Here is a 22,120-nt window from a genome sequence, read left to right as displayed (position 1 = left end):
CCGCCGCCGCCTCCGCCGCCGCCCCCGGCCGCGCCGCCGAACGCCCCCACGGCGCCGCCGCCGCCGCCGGCCCCCGCCAGCCCCGCGGCCACGCTGCCCTTGGAGGGGTCGCGGCTGAGCGTGTACATGGAGATGTCCGTGGAGGCGAAGCCCGGGCCCCCGGGGCCGCCGGGAGACGCGTCCCGCGACGGCGACGGCTCGCTGGAGCGGGAGCTAGAGCGGGAGCGGCGGCGGTAGCGGAAGCGGTAACTGGGCAGACGGAGGATGGCCGAGGGGCCGCTCCCGCCACTGCCGCCCGCGCCCCCGCCGGCCTTGAGCAGGTCCGAGCGAGACTGGCAGTGCGCCTCGCGGCTGCGCTCGATGTAGATGTTGACGGCCAGCACGCCGATCACCTCGGCCAGGATGAACGACAGCCCGCCGAAGTAGAAGGACCAGCCGTACGAGTAGTGGTTTTTCTTCTCCTCGTCCCGCTTCGGGCCCGGCTCGCCGGCGTTGGCCGAGATGTACACGATCACGCCGATGATGTTGCTCAGGCCTGGGCGGGGACGGTCAGACGGGAGCCTCGAGGCCACCCCCGGCCCCTCCCCGGTCCCCGGCCCCGGCCCCTCTGCGCCAGCGGACCTAGGCGCCACCCCCAGGCTAGACCTCCGAGTGGGCTAGACCCCCATCCTGGATCTGGCTGACCCAAGTCCTGCCGGAAGTGAACACAACTCCCCGCCCGATACTCTAGGCGCGGCCCTGCTGTCTAAGCTCCAACCCAGAGGGCTCAGGCCCACTCCTAGCTAGCCCAGGCCTCATCTCCGCTGGTCTAACCCAGCCCCAGCTGACCTAAACTCCATCCCCCTGGTGGTGCAGGGCCGCCAATGGTCCAACTGCATCATGCGTGGTCCTAGCCCCGCAGGCTCAAGTACCCCCTCAGACAGTCTAAACTCCACCCCAAGGTGGTCCAGGCCCTGCCCTGAATGGTCCGGACACGGCCCTGGCTGGTCCAGGTCCTGCCCCCAGATAGCCCAGGGCCCACCTCTGCTGGTCTAACCCAGCCCTGACTAGTCTAACCTCCACCCCTAGGTGGTCTAGGACCCCAACTGGTCCAGGCAACACCCTAGATGGTCCTGGCCCTGGCTGGTTCAAGTCCCATCTCAGATGGTCTAAACCCCACCCCCAGGTGGTCCAGGCCCTGCCCTGAATGTACAAGACAGGGCCCTGGATGGTCCAGGTTCTGCCCCCGGATAACCCAAGCTCCACCTCTGCTGGTCTAATCCAGCCCTGGCTGGTCTGAACTCGGCCCTACGTGGTCTAACACCCACCCCCAGATGGTCTGGGCTGCCCCCACATGGCATAAACCCTACTCCTCTAGCTAAGGTCCCACCTCTGCTGGTCTAAACCCCAACCTCTCTGGTGGTAACTCCACCCCAAGTGGTCCAGGCCCCACCCCTAGGTGGCCTAAGCCCCACCCCTAGCTAGTCCAGGCCCTGCCCTGATTGGTCTAAAACCCACCTTTGATGAGTTTACAGCCCCTGCCCTGGTCAGTCTAACTCCACCCTTAATGTTATAAACCTGGGTTTTTCCCAAGCCCCGTCCCTCTGCTCCTTTGAACTCTGTTAATGATGTCATCCTGCTGTGACCAGGCCCTATCACTTATCTAAACCCTCTCTTCATCATATAATTCCTGGCGGAGTATCCATTCTAGGCCCTCCCCTGCTGGTCAAAAATTTGCCCTTAATAAAGCAGGCCCCGCCTTCTACTCTAGGCCCCACCTCCAGCTTACCAAACCCCGCCCCGTGCGGATCTTGGCCAGGGTCCTCCCCGGTCCCAGGTCCAGCTACTCCGGATTTTCAGGTCCTCCAAGCCCCACCCTTTGCAGATCTAGACCCACCCCCAAAGCACACCCTGCTCTTCAAATATGCAAAGCCCTCCCTCTTCTCTGTATTCTACTCCTCCAAAAAAGCTCTGCCCCCTGGAATTTCCCAATGCTACTCATATGGGGTAGAAAGGGGGTCTTACCCCTTAATTACGTGCCTCTTAAGTGTTCCTGTCCTAGCTCTCTGCTCCTCTAGGCCCTAGCTCTTGAGACGGCCAATCCGAGGTACTGACTGGCTTTGGTCGGCCTCTTGCTTCAATCAGCCAGGTTGACTTTTTGTGTCCTTAAGGACATAACCCCTCCCCCTTTGGCTTTTCCAGGCATCACCCTGTTTTTTCTAGCCTCTCCTTCTCCAAATGGTAACGGGCAAGGGCCGATTCAGTCTCCCTCGACCAGCCCCTTTAGTTTCCACTTCCCGGCCCTGGACGGTTTCCCAGGACCAGCCCCCCTTGGATCCACCAAGGTCTCCAAAGGCCAGCCCCTTAAAACAGGCTCCTCATCCGCGCCCAGATCACTTTCTACCTCTCCTGGGCCCGCCCTCCAAGGCCCAGCCCCGCCTCTCTATCCTCAAGAGCCCAGTTGTGTCTCAAGATCCCACCCCCTCCCCCAGCTCCTCCCTTTCCGTCTCCAGGACGGCGGGCTAAGGATCCTAAGCGCCTGGCGTCTTACGCGCTAGACACCTGTCTCTGCCGCTTCACTCCTCCGAAGGCGTAGCGAAGACTACACCCACCTTACCCAGCGGGTGGCGATGGAGCTTGGGGACCGCCTAGGAAGGCTCCGGACCCCCGGGGGTGCTCGGGGCAAGGTGGCTTTGCAGACACACACACGCGCGCATGCACTCACACACGCGCGCGCGCACACACACGCACTCGCACGCGCAGGTGGGCCGCCCCGGTCGCCCCCTCCCTCTGCCTCTCACCTGCTGCCACGAACAGGATCCCTGCGCCCAGAATGATGTTCCTCTTGGACTTGTAGACGCGGGAGGCCGCCACGCACACGCCCCCAAGCAGCAGCAGGATGGCGCTAAGGATGGGGAAGATGCTGGAGGCCCGGACAACTCCTGCGGGGGAGGAAGGAAAGGAAAAGAAGGGAGAGCGAGGGCGGTCAGACGCGGCCCCCTGCGCCCCCCTCCCGGCCCCCCATCTCGCGGCGCCTCCCACCAGTTATGTGATTCTTCCTCTCCGGCTGTGTTCTGGTTTATTTTACTGTTGCCTCATTCTCTCTCCTGTTTTTAAAATTTCTCTGTTTCTCGGTCTGATTCCCTCTCCCTCTTTTTCTTTGTCTTTTTCTTTCTTCCTCGGACTATTTTTCTCTCTCCCGGAATATCTTTTCCCCTCTTTGTTTATCGAAATCACTCTCCCTGTTTTTCTCCCAACTTCTCCATGGATCCTCTCCCTTTCTCATCCCTCCCTTCCTCTCGTCTGCGAATTTCTTTCTCCATATCCCGCAAATCACTTACTACCTCTCTCCACACCCCTCCCATTTTCTGCCTCGCTTCATCTGAGTTTCTCTCTCTCTCTCTCTCCATTCCTTCCTCCCTCCTCCTCCTCCCTTTTCTGCCAGGCTGAATCTACTTCTGAGTTTCTCTTCCCTTCTTCTCCTCCCGCCCCACCCCCCTCGTTTTATTGCCTGGCTTCATCTATCTTTCTGGGTCTGTCTCCCCTCTCTCCTCTTATCTTCTGGGCCTCATATGTCTTCATAGGTTTCCCCCCAACACCCCGGTTTTTCTGCCTGGCCTCATCTGTCTTCCTAGTCCCCGCCCCCAACTTTTTCTGTCTGGCTTCGCCTATCTTCCTAGGTCTCTCCCCCATCTTTTTTTTCTGCCTGACCTCATCTGTCTTCCTAGGTCTCTCCCCACTTCACCCCGCCCCTTTTTTCCGCCTGGCCTCCTCTGGCCTCCTGGATCTCTCCCCTCCTTTAATGCCTGGCTTCCTCAATCTTCCAGATTTCTTTTTCTCTCCACTCCCTTCCTCTCCCTTACTCCTTCCCTCCCTCCCCACCCCCTTTTAGGCCTGACTTCATCTATCTGAGTCTTTCTCTTTTCCTCCCTCCCTTCTTCCCCTTCTCTCTCTCCCCTCCTCCCGCTCCGCCCCCCTTGTCTCTTTCTCTGCAGTCCTTTCTTTCCACCCACTCTTAAAACCCCAGGCAACCAGATTTTGCGATTTCGGAGCCTGGCTGAGGCCGCAGCCAATCATCATTTAGGATTTGCCGCGTTCTCGGGGTAGCTACCAATGGAAACACAGGCTTTCCCAACCGGCTCCAGGGAGTGGTCCGTCCCCACCGCAGATTGCCCCATAGCCCGGCGGCGCGGTGGCCAATCCCAGCCCGGGATTCCACAACCAGTCACGGCGCAGAGTCGCCGCGAGGGCCAGAGAGAGCAAGGCGGCCAATGAGCGCTCAGGATCCTCCCTCAGCCCGCCCCAAGGTGAGAGGAGGGGGCGGGAGCGAGATCGCTCAGCCAATCGGGGACCAGAGGATCTCACTATCTGGACTCGGATTGGCTGGGAGGCTAACCTGGGCGTGTCGATCCAAGTGCCTTCTCCCGGCGCCCACCCCGACGCCCTCAGGCCCCGCGATTTGACCCACTCCCCACTTCTGTCCCGGACCCCCACGTACGGAGTAGATACTCCGCGCTGTCGTGGTCGTAGTCCGTGTCCTCCGGGAAATGATTGATCTTCACGCAGACGCCTCTTTTCAACCCTGGAGGAGCGGGGAGGGCAGTGGTGGGGGTGGATACTTCAGGGTTGGGGGCGGGGCAACCCCACTGACAACCGACCCTGCCCTTCCCCAAATCCCTTCTCTCTCTGAGCAGCTTGGGAGACAGCAAGTCCCGGCTCCTGAGCCCGACTCGTGATATGGGACAAACTTGGAACTTCTGTGGTCTCCGTTTCCCCGCCTGTTAAAGAAAAGAAGAAAAGCAAGGAAAAAACCCAAAGTCTAACATCCAGCACTCACTGCAAGGCCATGGGACCTTGGCCCTGTAAGCTGGGCTAAGTTGCTCCAGCACTCTGGATTTCCTGCTCCCACGTGTTGTTGGCTTCAATAATAGCAGGGCGCTTCCCACCTCTCAATTGGTTGAAAAGTCTGGAAATGCGTGGGGAAAAAAAAACAAGGAAAGGGATGCAGAAGCCGGTGAGGACTACATTTCCCATGAGACCCCGTGAAGTCTGGAGTCCAGTTGTGAGAAGAGCAGTCGCAGTGGATCATGGGAGTTGTAGTCTCCAGTCCTGTAGGGGTGGAGGGGAGAGAGAGGGAGAGCGCTTCCAGTCTCTTTCTGCAGGGAACCTGGAACCTTCTGGAGAGAGATGGAGTGGTTGAAGCAAGCAGAGGTGTGTGAGGGGTGGAGTATGCCTCTAGGGGTCATGCATCCTCATCTCCTTCCCCTCCTAAGATGCTCATCCTCAGCTATTTTCTCATCCTTTGGGAACAGTTAATATTTTACTACCTCTAGCACATAGCTGGAGAAAAAATTAAAAATATAAATATAAATAATGTAGTTTCCTCAGCTGCTCAGTTCTGTCCAGTTCTGCAGGCCTGTGCCCATGCTGTGGAACATTTCGCTCACATTCTTTGCTGATGTAGTACTTTACCTGCAGCGGGCAGCTCAGGAGGCACCTTCTTGAGGAAGCTTTCCTAGACACAGACACATATGCACACTCATTCCTCCCACCAAACTTGGGTCAGTTTCCTGCTCTGAGGTGCCCCGTAGGACATGCATTTGTTGATAGATGATCTTCTTCGTCCTCGGCAAGCTGGGAGTTCCTGGAGGGGATAGGGCGTGGGAGTCCAATTCCTCTGTGTGTCCCAGCATTTCTTGGCACTAGGCCTGGAACACGGCAGACCTCAAGAAATGAGGGTTGAGGCCGGGCACAGTGACTCACACCTGTAATTCCTGCACTTTGGGAGGCCAAGGCGGGTGGATCACTTGAGGTCGCGAGTTCAAGACCAGCCTGGCCAACATGGTGAAAACCTGTCTCTACTAAAAATATAAAAATTAGCTGGGTTTGTTGGCGGGTGCCTGTAATCGCAGCTGCTGGGGAGGCTGAGGCAGGAGAATTGCTTGAACTCAGGAGGTGGAGGTTGCAGTGAGCCAAGGCCGTGCCATTACACTCCAGCCTGGGTGACAGAGTAAGACTCTGTCTCAAAAGAAAAAAAAAAGTGAAAGAAATGAGGGTTGAATGAAGAATGAATGAATGAATGAATATAAGCATAGCAGAAGGTGAGATCAGAGGCAGACCATGACCAGCAAAGGAAAGTAGGGGAAAGAATAGGGACAGAGGAGGAACTGGGAAGAATTAATATAAGGGAGTGAGTAATACTGCCAAGAGCTAATCTGCGTTGGGTGCTTCCTAGGTGGGCCAACTCATCTGATGCTCCTAAGAGTCCTGTGAAATAGATCATGTGGTTTGTGTCCTGCAGTGGCCAAATGTTAGGTATTGGAGTGTCTCCATCTTTTTCATTTTTTATTTTTTATTTTTTGAGACAGGGTCTCCCTCTCTTGCCCAAGTTTGGAGTGCAGTGGCACAATCTCAGCTCACTGCAACCTCTGCCTCCTGGACTCAAGTGATCCTCCTGCCTCAGCCTCCTGAGTAGCTGGGACTACAGGCTTGCGCCACCATGCCCAGGTAATTCTTGCATTTTTTGTAGAGACGGAGTTTCTCCATGTTGCCCATTTTGCCCAGGCTGGTCTTGAACTCCTGATTTCAAGTGATCTGTCTGCCTCAGCCTCCAAAAGTGCTGGGACTACAGGCGTGAGCCACTGCGCTGGCCTCCACCACTTCCTTATTCTGTGTCCTTGCTGGTGTTACATAGGCCAACTTGCTTCAGTTTCCCCAGCTATAAAATGAAGAGAACAGGACCTACCTCATGGGACTGATATGAGGGATTGTGTCTAGGTGGAGATTTAGCACTTTGCCTTGAACACAATTAAGTGCTCAGTTGATAGCAGCTGATATATGGCACCCATTACCCAAACGTGGAAACTGAGGCACAGAAAGGGGTCATCATTTCACAGCTGATGGTGGCAACAAAAGTCAAACACACATCACGTATGTGAGCATCTGGGCTGTTCAACACTGTATTACCAGCATCTAGAACAGCGCCTAGTGCATACTGAGTGCTTAATAAGTATTTTTAATGAAAGAATGATTGAATGGGCCAGGTGTGGTGGCTCACATCTATAATCCTGGCAATTTGGGAGACCAAGGTGGGTGGATCACCTGAGGTCAGGAGTTTGAGACCAGCCTGGCCAACATGCTAAAACTCCATCACTACTAAAAATACAAAAGTTAGCTGGTTGTGGTGGCATACGTTTGTAGTCCCAGCTACTTGGGAGGCTGAGGCAGGTGAATTGCTTGAATCTGGGAGGCAGAGGTTGCAGTGAGCTGAGATCTTGCCGTTGCATTCCAGCCTGGGTGAGAGAGCGAGACTCAGTCTCAAAAAAGAAAAAAAAAGAATGATTGAATGGGTCCACAAGGCCGGGCGCGGTGGCTCAAGCCTGTAATCCCAGCACTTTGGGAAGCTGAAACAGGCGGATCACAAGGTCAAGAGATCGAGACCATCCTGGCCAACATGGTGAAACCCCATCTCTACTAAAAACACAAAAATTAGCTGGGCATGGTGGTGTGCGCCTGTAGTCCCAGCTACTCGGGAGGCTGAGGCAGGAGAATGGCTTGAACCCGGGAGGCAGAGGTTGCAGTGAGCCAAGATCACACCACTGCACTCCAGCCTGGCGACAGAGTAAGACTCCATCTCTAAATAAATAAATAAATAAATAAATAAATAAACAAAAAAAAAATGGGCCGGGCACGGTAGCTCACGTCTGTAATCCCAGCACTTTTGGAGACCAAGGCAGGTGGATCATGAGGTCAAGAGATCGAGACCATCCTGGCCAACATGGTGAAATCCTGTCTCTACTAAAAATACAAAAATTAGCTGGGCATGATGGTATATGCCTGTAGTCCCAGCTACTTGGGAGGCTGAGGCAGGAGAATCGCTTGAACCCAGGAGGTGGAGGTTGCAGTGAGCCGAGACCGTGTCACTGCACTCCAGCCTGGGTGACAGAGCGAGACTCTGTCTCAAAAATAAATAAATAAAATAAATAAATAACACTTGTTGTGAAGGATGTGGAGAAATTCGAAGCCTTGTGCACTGCTGGTAGAAATGTAAAATGGTGCAGTGGCTATGGAAAACACTATCAAGGTTCCTCAAAAACTAAAAATAGAATCATCATATGATCCAGCAATGTCAGTACTGGGGATAGACCCAAAAGAATTAAAAGCAGGGACTCAAATAGATATTCATACACTCGTGTTCATAGTAGCATCGTTGACAATAGCCAAAATGTGGAAACACCCCAGTGCCCGTTGACAGATGAATGGAGGAACATGTGCTCTATACATACAATGGAATATTATTCAGCCTTTAAAAGGAAGCCAATTGTGATACATGCTATAAACATAAATAAACCGTGAAGACATTATACTCAGTGAAATAAGCCAGTAACAAAAAGACAAATACTGTACCATTCCACTTATATGAAATACCTGGAATAATCAAATTCATAGAGACAAAGTATCATGGTAGTTGCCAGGGCTGGAGGGTGGGAGGATGTGGAGTTATTTAACGGGTACTGAGTTTCCGTTTTGCAAGATGAAAAGAGTTCTGGAGATTGGTTGCACAACAATGTGGGTGCACTTACCACTACTGAAATGCATACTTACAAATGATGAAAATGGTAAATTTATGTTATATATAATTTACTACAATTTTCAAAATGAATGAATGAATGAATGAGTGAGTGAATGAATATACAACTCCCACATACAAACTCTTACCCATCAGCACCTCCACCGTGGTGTGGTAGGTAAGATGACAAGCTCAATGTTCCTTCCTCCCTCCCTCCCTCCCTCCCTTTCTCTCTCTCTCTTTTCTCTCTCTCTCTCTCTTCTCTCTCTCTCTCTTTTTTTTTTTTTGAGATGGAGTCTCATTCTGTTGCCCAGGTTGGAGTGCAATGGCTTGATCTCGGCTCACTGCAACTTCCACTTCCTGGTTTCAAGCCATTCTCTTGCCTCAGCCTCCTGAGTAGCTGGGGTTACAGGAGTGTGCCACCACGCCCAACTAATATTTGTATTTTTGGTAAAGACGGGGTTTCACTGTGTTAGCCAGGATGGTCTCGATCTCCCGACCTCAGGTGATCCTCCTGCCTTGGACTTCCAAACTGCTGGAAGTACAGGGGTGAGCCACCTTGTCCAGCTTTTTTTTTCCTCTTTTTTCTTTTTTCTTTCTTTCTTTTTCTTTCTTTCTTTTTTTTTTTTTTTTTTTTTTTTTTTGAGACGGAGTCTCGCTCTGTCGCCCAGGCTGGATGGAGTGCAGTGGCCGGATCTCAGCTCACTGCAAGATCCGCCTCCCGGGTCCACGCCATTCTATGCCTCAGCCTCCCAAGCAACTGGGACCACAGGCGCCCGCCACCTTGCCCGGCTAGCTAGTTTTTTGTATTTTTTTAGTAGAGATGGGGTTTCACCGGGTTAGCCAGGATGGTCTCGATCTCCTGACCTCGTGATCCGCCCGTCTCGGCCTCCCAAAGTGCTGGGATTACAGGCTTGAGCCACCGCGCCCAGCCCACTTTTTCTTTTTCTTTTTTTAGAGATGGAGTCTCACTCTGCTGCTCAGGCTGGAGTGCAGTGGCACCATCTCGGCTCGCTGCAACCTCCCCCTCCCAGGTTCAAATGATTCTCCTGCCTCAGCCTCCCAAGTACCTGGGATTACGGGCACCCGCCACCACACCTGGCTAATTTTTGTATGTTTAGTAGAGATGGGGTTTCACCATGTTGGCCAGTCTAGTCTCGAACTCCTGGCCTCAGGTGATCCACCCACTTCAGCTTCCCAAAGTGCTGGGATTACAGGTGTGAGCCACCGCGCCTGGCCTGGTTCCTCCTTTCTTGAATGGGATCATAGTAATTCTCTCAAAACATTTGTGACGATTAAATGAGACTGAGCATGTAAACCACATGGCACACTGAATCGCTGAACAGGTTAGTGGTGACAGTAATAATAACTAGCTCTGACTGAGCACTAACCATGCACTAGGTACTGCTCCAAGCATTTGACAGGTGGTTAATAACTCGCTCAGTCCCTCGGACAAACCCTCGGAGGTAGGTGGCGACAGCATCCTTGCTTTACAAATGAGGAAACGGAGGCATAGGGAGTTGAAGAAGTTCCCCAAAGTCCCGTTGCAGGTGAGTGATGGGGAGGAGTTTCCTTCCAGCACAGATCAGTTTGGGAGGTTGGCATATTTAAGACAGTAGAGTCTGGTGGCTACGGGGGTTATTGATCGTGGGCTCTGGAATCCAACTCTCCGGACACACATCCCAATGCACCACTTCCCAGCTGCGTGGTTTTGGAACCAGATCATCCCTGGGCCTCTACTCTCTCACGGGGAAATTGAGGACGGTAGTGTGACTTTAGAGGGCTTCAGTGAGATTTCAATGAAAGTTAGACACAGAAGGCCGGGCGCGGTGGCTCATGCCTGTAATCCCAGCACGTTGGGAGGCCAAAGCGGGTAGATCACGAGGTCAGGAGTTCGAGACCAGCATGGCCAACGTGGTGAAACCCCGTCTCTACTAAAAATACAAAAATTAGCCAGGCATGGTGGCAGGTGCCTATAATCCCAACTACTCGGGAGGCTGAGGCAGGATAATCGCTTGAACCCAAGTGGCGGAGGTTGCAATGAGCAGAGATCACACCACTGCACTCCAGCCTGTACAACAAGAGCAAAACTCTGTCTCGAAAAAAAAAAAAAAAAGAAAGAAAGAAAAAGGAAAGGAAAGGAGGAAGGAAGGAAGGAAGGAAGGAAGGAAGGAAGGAAGGAAGGAAGGAAGGCAGGCAGGCAGGCAGGCAGGCAGGCACAGATGACCAGGTGCAGTGGCTCACAGCTGTAATCCTAGCACTTTGCCAGGCTGAGGTGGGCGGATCACCTGAGGTCAGGAGTTCAAGACCATCCTGGCCAACATGGTGAAACCCAGTCTCTACTAAAAAATACAAAAAGTAGCCCAGCGTGGTGATGGGCGCCTGTAATCCCAGCTACTCAGGAGGCTGAGGCAGGAGAATTGCTTGAACCCAGGCAGTGGAGTTTGCAGTGAACGGAGATCACGCCGGGTCACTCCAGCCTGGGAGACAGAGCAAGACTCCGTCTGAGAAAAAAGAAAGCTAGGCACAGAATACACAGTAGTTATGCCTAACGCCACCGATCAAGCTGGGAGTTTTTCTTGTGCATGGATCGTGATGTCGTGATGTCGTGGCCCTGAGTCTCCTCCCCGGGACTGCCGAGTGCAGACCTGGGCATGGGAGGGTTAAGAGGCAGCTTTCTTGCAGTGCAGACACATGGAGAACTGGGATCCAACCTGCTCTACCCCTCATGCTGGGTGGTCCAGTCTGAGTCACTTCCCCTTTCTGGCCATCAGATTCCTGCTAATAATACATTCCCCTGGCAAAATGGCGAGGGTTCAATAAGATAATAAGCCAGGCAAAGTTTTAGCACAGGGCCTTTGTGTGGTCAGCACTAATAAATAGGGCTGTGGGCCCAGACTCTTGAGTCCTGAGAGAAGACTTGGGGGTGTGACTGAAATCCTTGAGGAGGGGGCACAAGCTGGGCTGTCCCATGCAGACTCCTCCAGCTCCCAACACTTGAAATGTGGCAATGGAGAGGTTCTGTGAGGGTAAAATATGTACTGGGTTTCAGACTCAGCGTGGGGAAAAAAGAGAAAGAGAGAATACATAATATTTCATTAATAATTTTTATGTTGATTACATATTCAAGTGATAATATCTTGGCTATGCTGGGTACCTGTTCCTTTTTATTTATTTTAATGTAGCTATTTTAATTTTCTTTTCTTTTCTTTTCTTTTTTGACAGGGCCTCGCTCTGTTGCCTAGACTGGAGTGTAGTGGCACAATCTCCGCTCACAGCAACCTCCACCTCCCGAGTTCAAGCAATTCTCCTGACTCAGCCTCCCGAGTAGCTAGAATTATGGTTGCCCACCACCACACCTGGCTAAATTTTGTTTTTTCAGTAGAGATGGGGTTTCACCATGTTGGCCAGGCTGGTCTCCAACTCCCGACCTCAGGTGACCACCCGCCTCAGCCTCCCAAAGTGCTGGGATTACAGGCGTGAGCCACCGTGCCCAGCTTAAAAATTTTAACTATATATGGTCACCCGTGTTATATTTCTTTCTTGCTTGCTTGCTTTTTTTTTTTTTTTTTTTTAATAGAGTCTTGCTCTATCACCCAGGTTGGAGTGCAGTGGCACAATCACAGCTCACTGCAGCCTCGACCTCCTGGACTCAAGCAATCCTTCTACCTCAGCCTCCCTAGTAGTGAGGACTAGAGGCATGTACCACCATGCCCAACTAATTTTTAATTTTTTACGGAGGTGGGGTCTCCCTATATTGCCCAGGCTGGTCTTGAACTCCTGGACTCAAGCGATCCTCTCACCTTGGCCTCCCAAAATGCTGGGATTACAGGGGTGAGCCACTGGCCCATTCTTTTGTTGTATTTCTTTTTCCTTTCTTTTTTTTTAATTAATCTATTTATTTATTTATTTGAGATGGTGTCTCACTCTGCTGCCCAGGCTGCAGTGCAGTGGTACCATCTCAGCTCACTGCAACCTCTGCCTCCTGGGTTCAAGCGATTCTCCTGCCTCAGCCTCCCAAGTAACTGGGACTACAGGCACCCACTACTATGCCTGACTAATTTTTGTAGTTTTAATAGAGACAGGGTTTCACCATATAGGCCAGGCTGGACTCAAACTCCTGACCTCAAGTGATCCATCCACCTTGGCCTCCCAAAGTGCTGGGATTACAAGGCATGAGCCACTGGCCGATTGGGAAGTGCTTCCTATTGGGAAGGGCTAGAATTCCTGGGTTATCAGGGTGGAGGGGATCAGGGCTTGGTCACATTAGAATTCCTAATAATAATGAGAAGAACAGCTGAGCAACAACAACAAAATGCAACGCTATGATCTAGTTCTTCCTCTGTGCCTGCTCGTCTTTGAAATGCTTTTCTTATATTAGCTCATTGAATCCCTCCTTGGCCCTGTGAGTTAGGGACTATTAGGATTCTCATTTCCCCGTTGATGGAATAGAGGCACAGCAAGGTTAAATATACAGCCAAGGTCACGAGGCTAGACGTGGCAGACAGGAGATAAACCCAATGAGTCTTATTTCTCAGAGTTTGTTTCTTTTTCTTTTTCTTTAAGAGTAAAGTGGGGCCAGGCATGGTGGCTTATGCCTGTCATCCCAGCACTTTAGGAGGCTGAAGCGGGCAGATCATTTGAGGTCAGGAGTTCAAGACCAGCCTGGCCAACATGGCGAAACCCCATCTCTACTAAAAATACAAAAAATTAACCGGGTGTGGTGGCACATGCCTGTAGTACCAGCTACTCAGGAGGCTGAGGCATGAGAATTGCTTGAACCTAGGAGGCGGAGGTTTCAGTGAGCTGAGATCGTGCCACTGCACTCCAGCCTGGGCAACAGAACAAGACTTCGTCTCAAAACGAAATTAAAAAAAAAAAAAGAGTAAAGTGGGCCAAGGCAGGCAGATCATTCGAGGTCAGGAGTTCGAGACTAGCCTGGCCAACATGGTGAAACCCCATCTCTACCAAAAACATACAAATTAGCCAGGCATGATTGTGGGCACCTGTAACCCCACCTACTTGGGAGGCTGAGGCAGGAGAATCACTTGAACCCGGGAGGCGGAGGCTGCAGTGAACCAAGATCGTGCTGCTGCAGTGAGCCAAGATCATGCCACTGCACTCCAGGTTGGGTGATAGAGAGAGACTCCAGCTCAAAAAAAAAAAAAAAAAAGAGAGAGAGAGAGAGAAAGTGAAAGCAAGTTTTTTTGTTTGTTTGTTTTTTCAATTGAGATGGAGTCTTGCTCTGTCGCCCAGGCTAGAGTGTCACGATCTCGGCTCACTGCAACCTCTGCTGCCTAGGTTCAAGCAATTCTCATGCCTCAGCCTCCCGAGTAGCCGGGGTTACACGCGCTTGCCACCATCCCCGGCTAACTTTTTTGTATATTGAGTAGAGACAGGGTTTCACCATGTTGGCCAGGCTGGTCTTGAACTCCTGGCCTTAGGTGATCCACCTGCCTCGGCTTCACAAAGTGCTGGGATTACAGGTGTGAGCCATCACACCCAGCTGAAATCAAGTTTATTAAAGACAATAAAGGAACAAAGAATGGCCGGTCCCTAGGCAGAGCAGCCTCTGAGCTTGTTTTAATCATTACATTCTACTGCATCTCTCGGACACACTCCAAAGGGAGATGGGGGTTGAGCCTGAGAGTTCCCAGGGCACAGTGACTGCAGGAGGCAATGACTCGGGGGGGCCCAGTTTCTACAGCCCTGGTGGGCTGAAAGCAAGTGGATTTGTTGCTTTGTTCTCCTACAAAACCAGACACACCTGGATTCAAATCCAGATGCTGGGCCTGGCATGGTGGCTCACGCCTGTTATCCCAATACTTTGAGAGGCCAGGAGTGAGAGAATTGCTTGAGCCCAGGAGTTCTAGACCAGGCTGGGCAATGTGGGGAGACCCCATCTCTAAAAAACTAAAAACAAGCAAACAAATCAGAAACAAAAACAAATCCAGACCCTACTGCATATTAACTGTGTGACCTTGGGCAACTCACTTCACCTCTCTGAGCCTTCACTTCTTCTTTTAGAACGGGAATAATAAAAGTACCAGCCGGACGCAGTGGCTCATATCTGTAATCCCAGCACTTTGGGAGACTGAGGCAGGCAGATCACCTGACGCCGGAGTTCGAGATCAACCTGGTCAACCTGGTGAAACCCCGTCTCTACTAAAAGTACAAAAATTAGCTGGGTGTGATGATGGGCACCTGTAATCCCAGCTACTCAGGAGGCTGAGGCGGGAGAATTGCTTGAACCTGGGAGGTGGAGGTTGCAGTGGGTTGAGATTGTGCCTTTGCACTCCAGCCTGGGCAACAGAGCAAGAATCTGTCTCAAAAAAAAATTAATAAAAATAAATAAGTAAAGTACCTACTTAGCAGGGTTATTGTGTGCATCCAGTGACAAATGAATGACAATTACAAGAACAACAGAGTCAGCCTTCATTCCTCCTCTCCTTGAAACACTAACTTCCGTTGGCTTCCAGGACATCCATTTTTCCCCAAACCTGTAGCCACTCCTTTCTCCACTCCTTTGATGACTTCTCATCTCCCTCCCTTTTTTTTTTTTTTGGACGGAGTCTCACTCTGTTGCCCAAGCCGGAGTGCAGTGGCACGATCTCAGCTCACTGCAACCTCCACCACCTGGGTTCAAGGGCTTCTCCTGCCTCAGCCTCCTGAGTAGCTGGAATTACAGGTACACGCCACCAAGCCCAGCTAAGTTTTGTATTTTTAGTAGAGACAGGGTTTCCCCATGTCGGTCAGGCTGGTCTCGAGCTCCTGACCTCGTGATCCGCCTGTCCCAGCCTCCCAAAGTGCTGGGATTACAGGCGTAAGCCACCACGCCCGACCATCTCCCTCACATTTTAATAGTGGACTGGCTGAAGGCTTAAGCCTTTAATGAAATTTTATCATTTGTTCTGATCTCTTCTCTCTCTCTCTCTCTTTTTTTTTTTTTTTTTTTGAGATGGGATCTTGCCCTGTCGCCGAGACTGGAATGCAGTGGTATAATCATGGCTCACTTTAGCCTCGACTTCCTGGGCGTAAACAATCCTCCCACCTAAGCCTCCTGAGTAGCTGGGACCACAGGCACACACCAGCACTTTCAGCTAATTTTTAAATTATTTGTAGAGATGAGGTCTCGCTATTTTGCCCAGGCTGGTCTCGAACTCCTGGGCTCAAGCGATCTTCTTGCCTTGGCCTCCCAAAGTGCTGGGATTATAGGTGCGCGCCACTGCGCCCAGCTGTCTCTTCTCTAACTGACTCCATCCATCTAATTCATCTATATGATGATGCCCCTCAAACTGATATCTCCAGCCCAGTCTCTGGCCTCATATACCGTATCTTTAACAATTTAAATCAGTGGTCAGCAAACTACGGCTCACAGGCCAAATCCAGCTAAGAACGGGTTTTATGTGTTTTTAATGATTGAGAAAATATCAAAGAAGAAGACGATTTTTGTGGCATGTGAAAATGACATGGAATTCCAAAAAAAAACTTTTTTTTTTCTTAGAATCTCTCTCTGTTGCCCAGGCTGGAGTATGGTGACGTGATCTCGGCTCACTGCAACCTCCGCCTCCCAGGTTCAAGCGATTCTCCTGCCTCAGCCTCCTGAGTAGCTGGGATTACAGGCACCTGCCACCACGCCTGGGTAATTTTTGTATTTTTAGTAGAGGCAGGTTTTCACCATGTTGGCCAGGCTGGTTTCGAACTCCTGACCTCAGGTGATCCGCCTGCTTTGGCCTCCCAAAGTGCTGAGATTATAGGCGTGAGCCACTGCCCCCGGCGAAATCCAAATTTTAGTGTCCATAAATGAAGTCTCATTGGAACACAGCCACACTCACTCACAGACTGTCTCGGTCGTTTTCACAAGTTGTTGTGATACAGACTGTTCCACAAAGCCTGCAATCTTTCCTATATGGCACTTTATAGGACCTTCACTGTGCTGGCCTCTGTCCAGATGTTGTCTGTGAATGGGCACCGTAAGTTTAACATGCCCAGAACTGAGCCCCTGATCCCTCTCCTTCATAATAAATTTGATAAGAGAAAATAAATAAAATAGCTGCTGTTTCATCTTAGGAATGGCTCCCCTATTCTCAGGAGCTCAGGCCAAAGCGTTAGAGCGGTGATTCTCAACTCAGGGCGATTTTTATCCCCCGGGAGACAGTCGACAATGTTTAGACACAATTTACAATTTTGGTTGTCACGACTGGGAAGGGCGCTGCTGGCATCTAGTGGGAGAGATCAAGGCTGTTGCTCAGCATCCTACAATGCACAGGACGGCCCCCTCCACACAGAATTATCCACCCCAAAATATCAACCATGCTGCGGTGGAAAAACCCTGCTTTGGAGGCGCCCCTGGCTCTTCTCTCTCATATCCTACAACTGCTCCATCAGCAATTCCTGCCCACGGTAGCTCCAGAATATACTAAGAATTCAAACAACTTCCCAAACACTACAGCCCTCACCCTAGATGAGCTTCTCGTTGTCTCATTTGCCTTCCCTTTGGTCACTTGTCAACACAGCAGCAAGAGCCATACTGCAGAAATGTAAGTCAGCTCATGTGACTCCTCTGCTCAAGAACCTTCAATGGCTCCCGTCTCCGAATCTAAAGCAAAGTGCTTTCTGGGATGTATAAGAAGCTATGAGGCCGGGTGCAGTGGCTCACACCTGTAATCCCTACACATCGGGAGGCTGAAGCAGGAGGATTGCTTGAGCTCAGGAGTTTGAGACCAGCCTTGGCAATATAGTGAGACCCTGTGTCTACAAAAAATGGTGGCATGTGCCTGTAGTTCTAGCTATTTGGGAGGCTGAGGCAAGAGGACAGCTTTGGTTCAGGAGTTCAAGGTTTCAGTGAGCTATGGTCTTACCACTGCATGCCAGCCTGGGTGACAGAGCAAAACCCTGCTTAAAAAAAAAAAAAAAAAAAAAAACAGAACCTGGCCAGACATAGACATGGTGGCTCACATCTCTAATCCCAGCACTTTGGGAGGCCTAGGCAGGCCAATCACTTGAGGTCAGAAGTTCGAGACCAGCCTGGCCAACATGGTGAAACCCCGTCTCTACTAAAAATACAAAAATTAGCCAGGCATGGTGGCGCACACCTGTGATTCCAGCTACTCGGGAGTCTGAGGTATGAGAATCGCTTGAACCCAGGAGGCCAAAGTTGCAGTAAGCCGAGATCACACCACTGCAGTACAGCTTGGGTGACAAAGCAAGACTCTGTTTCAATAAATAAATAAATAAGGCCGGGTGCGGTGGCTCATGCCTGTAATCCCAGCACTTTGGGAGGCCGAAGTGGGCGGATCAGGTCAGGAGATCGAGACCATCCTGGCTAACATGGTGAAACCCCCCATATCTACTAAAAAATACAAAAAAATTAGCTGGGTGTAGTGGTGGGCACCTGTAGTCCCAGCTACTCCGGAGGCTGAGGCAGGAGAACGGCGTGAAACCGGGAGGCGGAGCTTGCAGTGAGATTGTGCCACTGCACTCCAGCCTGGGTGACAGAGGGAGACTCCATCTCAAAAAATAAATAAATAAAAAATAAATAAGTAAATAAATAAAATAATTTTTTTAAAAAACCAGAACCTGTGAGATGGGGACCCTGATATCCCTACGACTGCACCTCCTTCTACTACATTCCCTGCCACTCACTCTGCCCTGTTCCCCACCACTCACTCTGCCCTGTTCCCCGCCACTCACTCTGCCCCGGCCACGCTGACCTCCTACTGGCTTGATCAACACACAGCCACACTCTCACCTCAGGGCCTCTGCGCCTGCTGTTCCTACAGGCTGAAGCACTTTCCTCCATCTCTTACTTCCTTCAGACCTGCACTCAAATGTCACCTGCTGGGGGAAGCTTTTCCTAGATTCCTTATCTACTTCCCACGGGGATCCCTGACACCTCCCACCACCCCCCAACTCCTTGTCCTTCTTAGCACTCAGTTCTATCTAACACCCTAAATGTTGACTTTATTTACCTCCATCATTATCTGTCTCTACCTTAGAATACGAGATATATAACGAGAGGAGGTTTTGTCTGTTTTCCACTGCTGCAGCCTCAGAATCCAGAACAATGCCTGGCACATAATATAAACTCAATAAAAATGGGACGTTGAATGAATGAATGAATGAATGAATGAATGACGTCCCTACTAGATGCCACGTGCTGTCCTAGGGGTTTCATGATGTGAGCCCTCACACTTGGCTCTATGCCTGGTACTTGGTCAGACCGGTGAATGAACATGAACTCAAACTTCCACAAGAGAGGAAAAGAACATCACGAAAGCCGTGGGAGGAATGGGAGGCGATACGGGGCGGATGGAGGTGACTGTGGGGAAATGGAGACCCCCCGCCAGCTGCTGCTCAGATCCGGCCCATCGTGGTCAGGGTAGAACACAGGCTTGTGTTAGATCTTCCGCTAGCTCAGAAGAAGCCGGAAATCAGAACTACAATGGGAAGCCTCCCTATTTTTAACTGTTGGCAATGGATTCAGATTTTGCTTTCAGTTTTAAACACTTCGTACACTAGACAGAGCGCATCTGCGCATCCTATCCATGGGATTCGAGTTCTGCGCTTGGCTCTGCCCCTTTCTCAGCTGGGTGACCTTGGGCAAGTGACTTCACCTCTCTGAGCCTCAGTTTACCCATCCCCAACAGGGAGGTGGTGCCCACCTCATAGGATTAAACAAGATAACGTTCCTGGCTTGTCGTGAGCACTCAGCAAAACAGAGGAAGAAGGGGCAGAAGAAATAGAGGGGGATGAAAAAGAGAAGCAAGAGATTTCAATCTTTTGGCGGAAGGGGGCATCAGAATGGCTGGTTCCGCTCCTTCACGTTGCAGACAAGGACTGTGAGGCTGCGGTGCAGGGGGGAAGATAGTGGTCACACAGCGGGGCAGATACGCAGCAGGACTGGCACCCAGGACTCCTGCTTCCCAGCCCCACAGCTCGGTGATACTCAGGAAAGAAATACTGATGCTAAAAGTGGGAGAGAGAAGGGGTCGGCGCAGCAGAGGGCAGGAGTCTTGGAGAAGTGGGGGAGTCGAGAGCCAGGGAGTCGAGCTAGGAGAGAAGCTGTGAGAGGGAGAACAGGACAGAGGAAAAGAACCAAGACAAAGATCTGAGGAGGTAGCAGGGGCAGGAGCGAGCAGCCTTCACGTGAAGGCATGAGGCGTCGGGTCAGGAAGACGTCAAAGAAGGCATGCGTGGAGGAAGAGGAAGTGGAGCCCACTAAAGGAAAAAGGAGGAAAGGACCAGGATGGGAGGTTGGAGGGCATCCTGGTGGGAGAGACGTGGGAGGGGGCACTGATGGGGAAAGATGTACAGGAGGAGAAGCACAAGGCAGAAAAGAGAGAAGGTCATGAGTGAGGGCGAGTTAAGGCAGAAGTTTCAGGGGAGCAGCAGCCAAAGAGAAGGGGAAAGAGATGGAGACCGGAAACCTGGGCCATGAGTGGGGGTGGGAGAGGCAGGGGAATTCAGATGACCTGGGGGGAATGTCGGGAGAGAGAAGATGCCACGCGACCCTAGGGAGAGGAAATGAAGGGGCAGGTGGAGAGGAGGAGCAGGGTCAAGATGAACTAAAGGCAAAGAGGGAGAAACAGGCTGCTGAGTGCAGAGGCTCACGCCTGTCATCCCAGCACTTTGGAGGCTGAGGCAGGAGGATCTCTTGAGCTCAGGAGCTTGAGACCAGCCTGAACAACAAGGGGGACCCTGTCTCTACAAATAATGAAAAAAATTAGCTGGGCACAGTGGCTCATGCCTGTGGTACCAGCTATTCAGGAGGCAGAGGTGGGAGGATGGCTTGAGCCCAGGCGGTGGAGGCTGCAGTGAGCTGTGATTGTACACTGTACTCCAGCCTGGGCAACAGAGTGAGACCTTGTCAAAAAAAAAAAAAAAAAAGGAAGGAGAAAAGGCACAGGGCAGAGTGTGGAAGAAATGAAACAGGAGGAGCCCAGGTGCTTGAGAGAGGGAAGAGGGAGGGGTGTGATGGGGCAGGGCAGGAGACACCGCCAAGGGGAAGATAGGATAAGGGGGTTCAGTGTAAAGGCAAAGGGGCTGCAGAGGGACTAGGCACAGGAATTCCGCAGGGTGCCAGGACGCAGGGAGGAGTGGGAAGGAAGGGAGAGGGGGTCAGGGGCACGAGTGGGAAGCCGCAGAAGCGCCTCTGGCAGAGGACAAGGGGTGCCCATGGGGGCCCCAGGATCAGGGAGAGGCAACCCCAGGAGGCTCAGGGTCTCTCGGAGGGGAGCGGCGGGGGCTGCGGGGAGGGCCGCCCGCACCCTACCTTCCAGGCAGCAGATCCTCCAGAGGCCCGAGTGCGTGAGGCCGCCGGGGTCCTTCTTCTCCGAGGCGCCGCCGCCCCCGCGGTGGGGGGTCCCGTCGTCGCCGGCCGTGAGGTTGGTGGTGTTGCAGATGAGGGCGCGCGTGTAGAGCCAGTAGTCGGTGCTGATGGCGATGGTCATGAGGCCGAAGGCGGCGAAGGCGCCCACCGTCGTCAGCAGCACCTGCACCCCCTTCTCGCACCAGAGGCCCCGCTCTTCGTTCCAGCGCTTCAGTGACTCCAGTTTGACCACGGGCAGCCGGGGGGCCGTGGGCCACCACCGGGGCAGCGGGGGCGGGGCCGTGCCGGCGGCTGGGGGGGGTCACAGCGCAGGCAGAAGCGGGGGGCCCGGGGCCGGCGGGGCTGGGGAGGGGGCGGCGAGGAGGAGGCTGCGGCCGGGGAGGGGGTCAGAGCGCGGCCATGGTCGGCGGCTGGTGGAGGGCAAGGAGCGAGATCTCGGATTAGAGGAGAAGGCACAGGTACCTCCCCCAGTCCCCGCCCCCCCTAAAATCCCTGCCTCAGCTCCAGAAACTCCTTCCACTTGGGTCTCCACTGCTCCCCTTTCTCCAAAAAAAAAAAAACAAAAAAACAAAAAAACAAAAAAACTCTCTCCACTCTTGTCTTCTGCCCAAGAAAGTCATCCCACCATCCCACTAACCCCACTCAGAGGAATCCCCACCACCGCTCACACTCGCAGCCCTCGCCCCCAGCCCCCGTTGGCTCCGCCCCAGTGGGCTCCATGGTCCTCATCGCATGGGAAGCCACCAGCCCCCCATGATGCCAAGCCCCACCTCTCCTCCTCCCCAGGAGCCCCTGTCGCGTTCCTCCTTCCTTAGAGACCCCCGCCCCATCACCATTCGGTTCCCACCAGTTCTCCCCGCTCTTCCCCTGCAGCCCCACCTCTCCATCTGCTAGAACCCTTCCCTGTCTCCCCAACTTTTCCCTGAGCGTCTCCACAACTTAAGAAGCCCGAGTAGCACCACTTCCGTGGGAATAACCTCCGCAAGCCCCCTCCGGTCTGGCTTTTGTCATGCCATCACTCCAAATGGTCCCCCACAATTTCCTCTCCTTAGGAAAAATACATCTCTCAATCTGTCTTCAACTAAAAAGGAAAAATTTAAAGGAGAAGAAGAAAAAGACAAAGAAAATCCCAGCTGACCCTCACAGTTTGTGCAACTCAGAATAAGCAGCCACCCTCAGTCAGTCTCCTCTCACTGAAAGCCCCCTTCCTGACTCCAGCAGCCTCCAGCAGCCTCCAGCAC

The 22,120-nt window shown here is 52.3% G+C and overlaps 1 protein-coding gene across 1 annotated transcript in view; it reads right to left on the bottom strand.

Annotated features, from left to right (window-relative positions):
- CACNG8 (calcium voltage-gated channel auxiliary subunit gamma 8) overlaps window positions 1-21,608 on the bottom strand; it is a 22,221-nt gene extending 613 nt beyond the window's left edge. The window contains exons 1-5 of the mRNA XM_025365884.1: window positions 21,548-21,608; window positions 20,823-21,170; window positions 4,478-4,561; window positions 2,781-2,921; window positions 4-535 (exon numbers count right to left, since the gene is read on the bottom strand). Coding sequence (XP_025221669.1) covers window positions 4-535; window positions 2,781-2,921; window positions 4,478-4,561; window positions 20,823-21,170; window positions 21,548-21,608 — 1,166 coding nt within the window. The remainder of the gene's footprint in view (window positions 1-3; window positions 536-2,780; window positions 2,922-4,477; window positions 4,562-20,822; window positions 21,171-21,547) is intronic.
- Between the last annotated feature and the right edge of the window lie 512 nt (window positions 21,609-22,120).

This window comes from Theropithecus gelada, chromosome 19 (genome assembly GCF_003255815.1).
Source record: "Theropithecus gelada isolate Dixy chromosome 19, Tgel_1.0, whole genome shotgun sequence".
In the NCBI taxonomy this organism is placed as follows: Eukaryota; Metazoa; Chordata; class Mammalia; order Primates; family Cercopithecidae; genus Theropithecus; species Theropithecus gelada.
The sequence above is the reverse complement of the archived record's forward strand: the minus strand, read 5'-3'. Positions and strand labels throughout refer to the sequence as shown.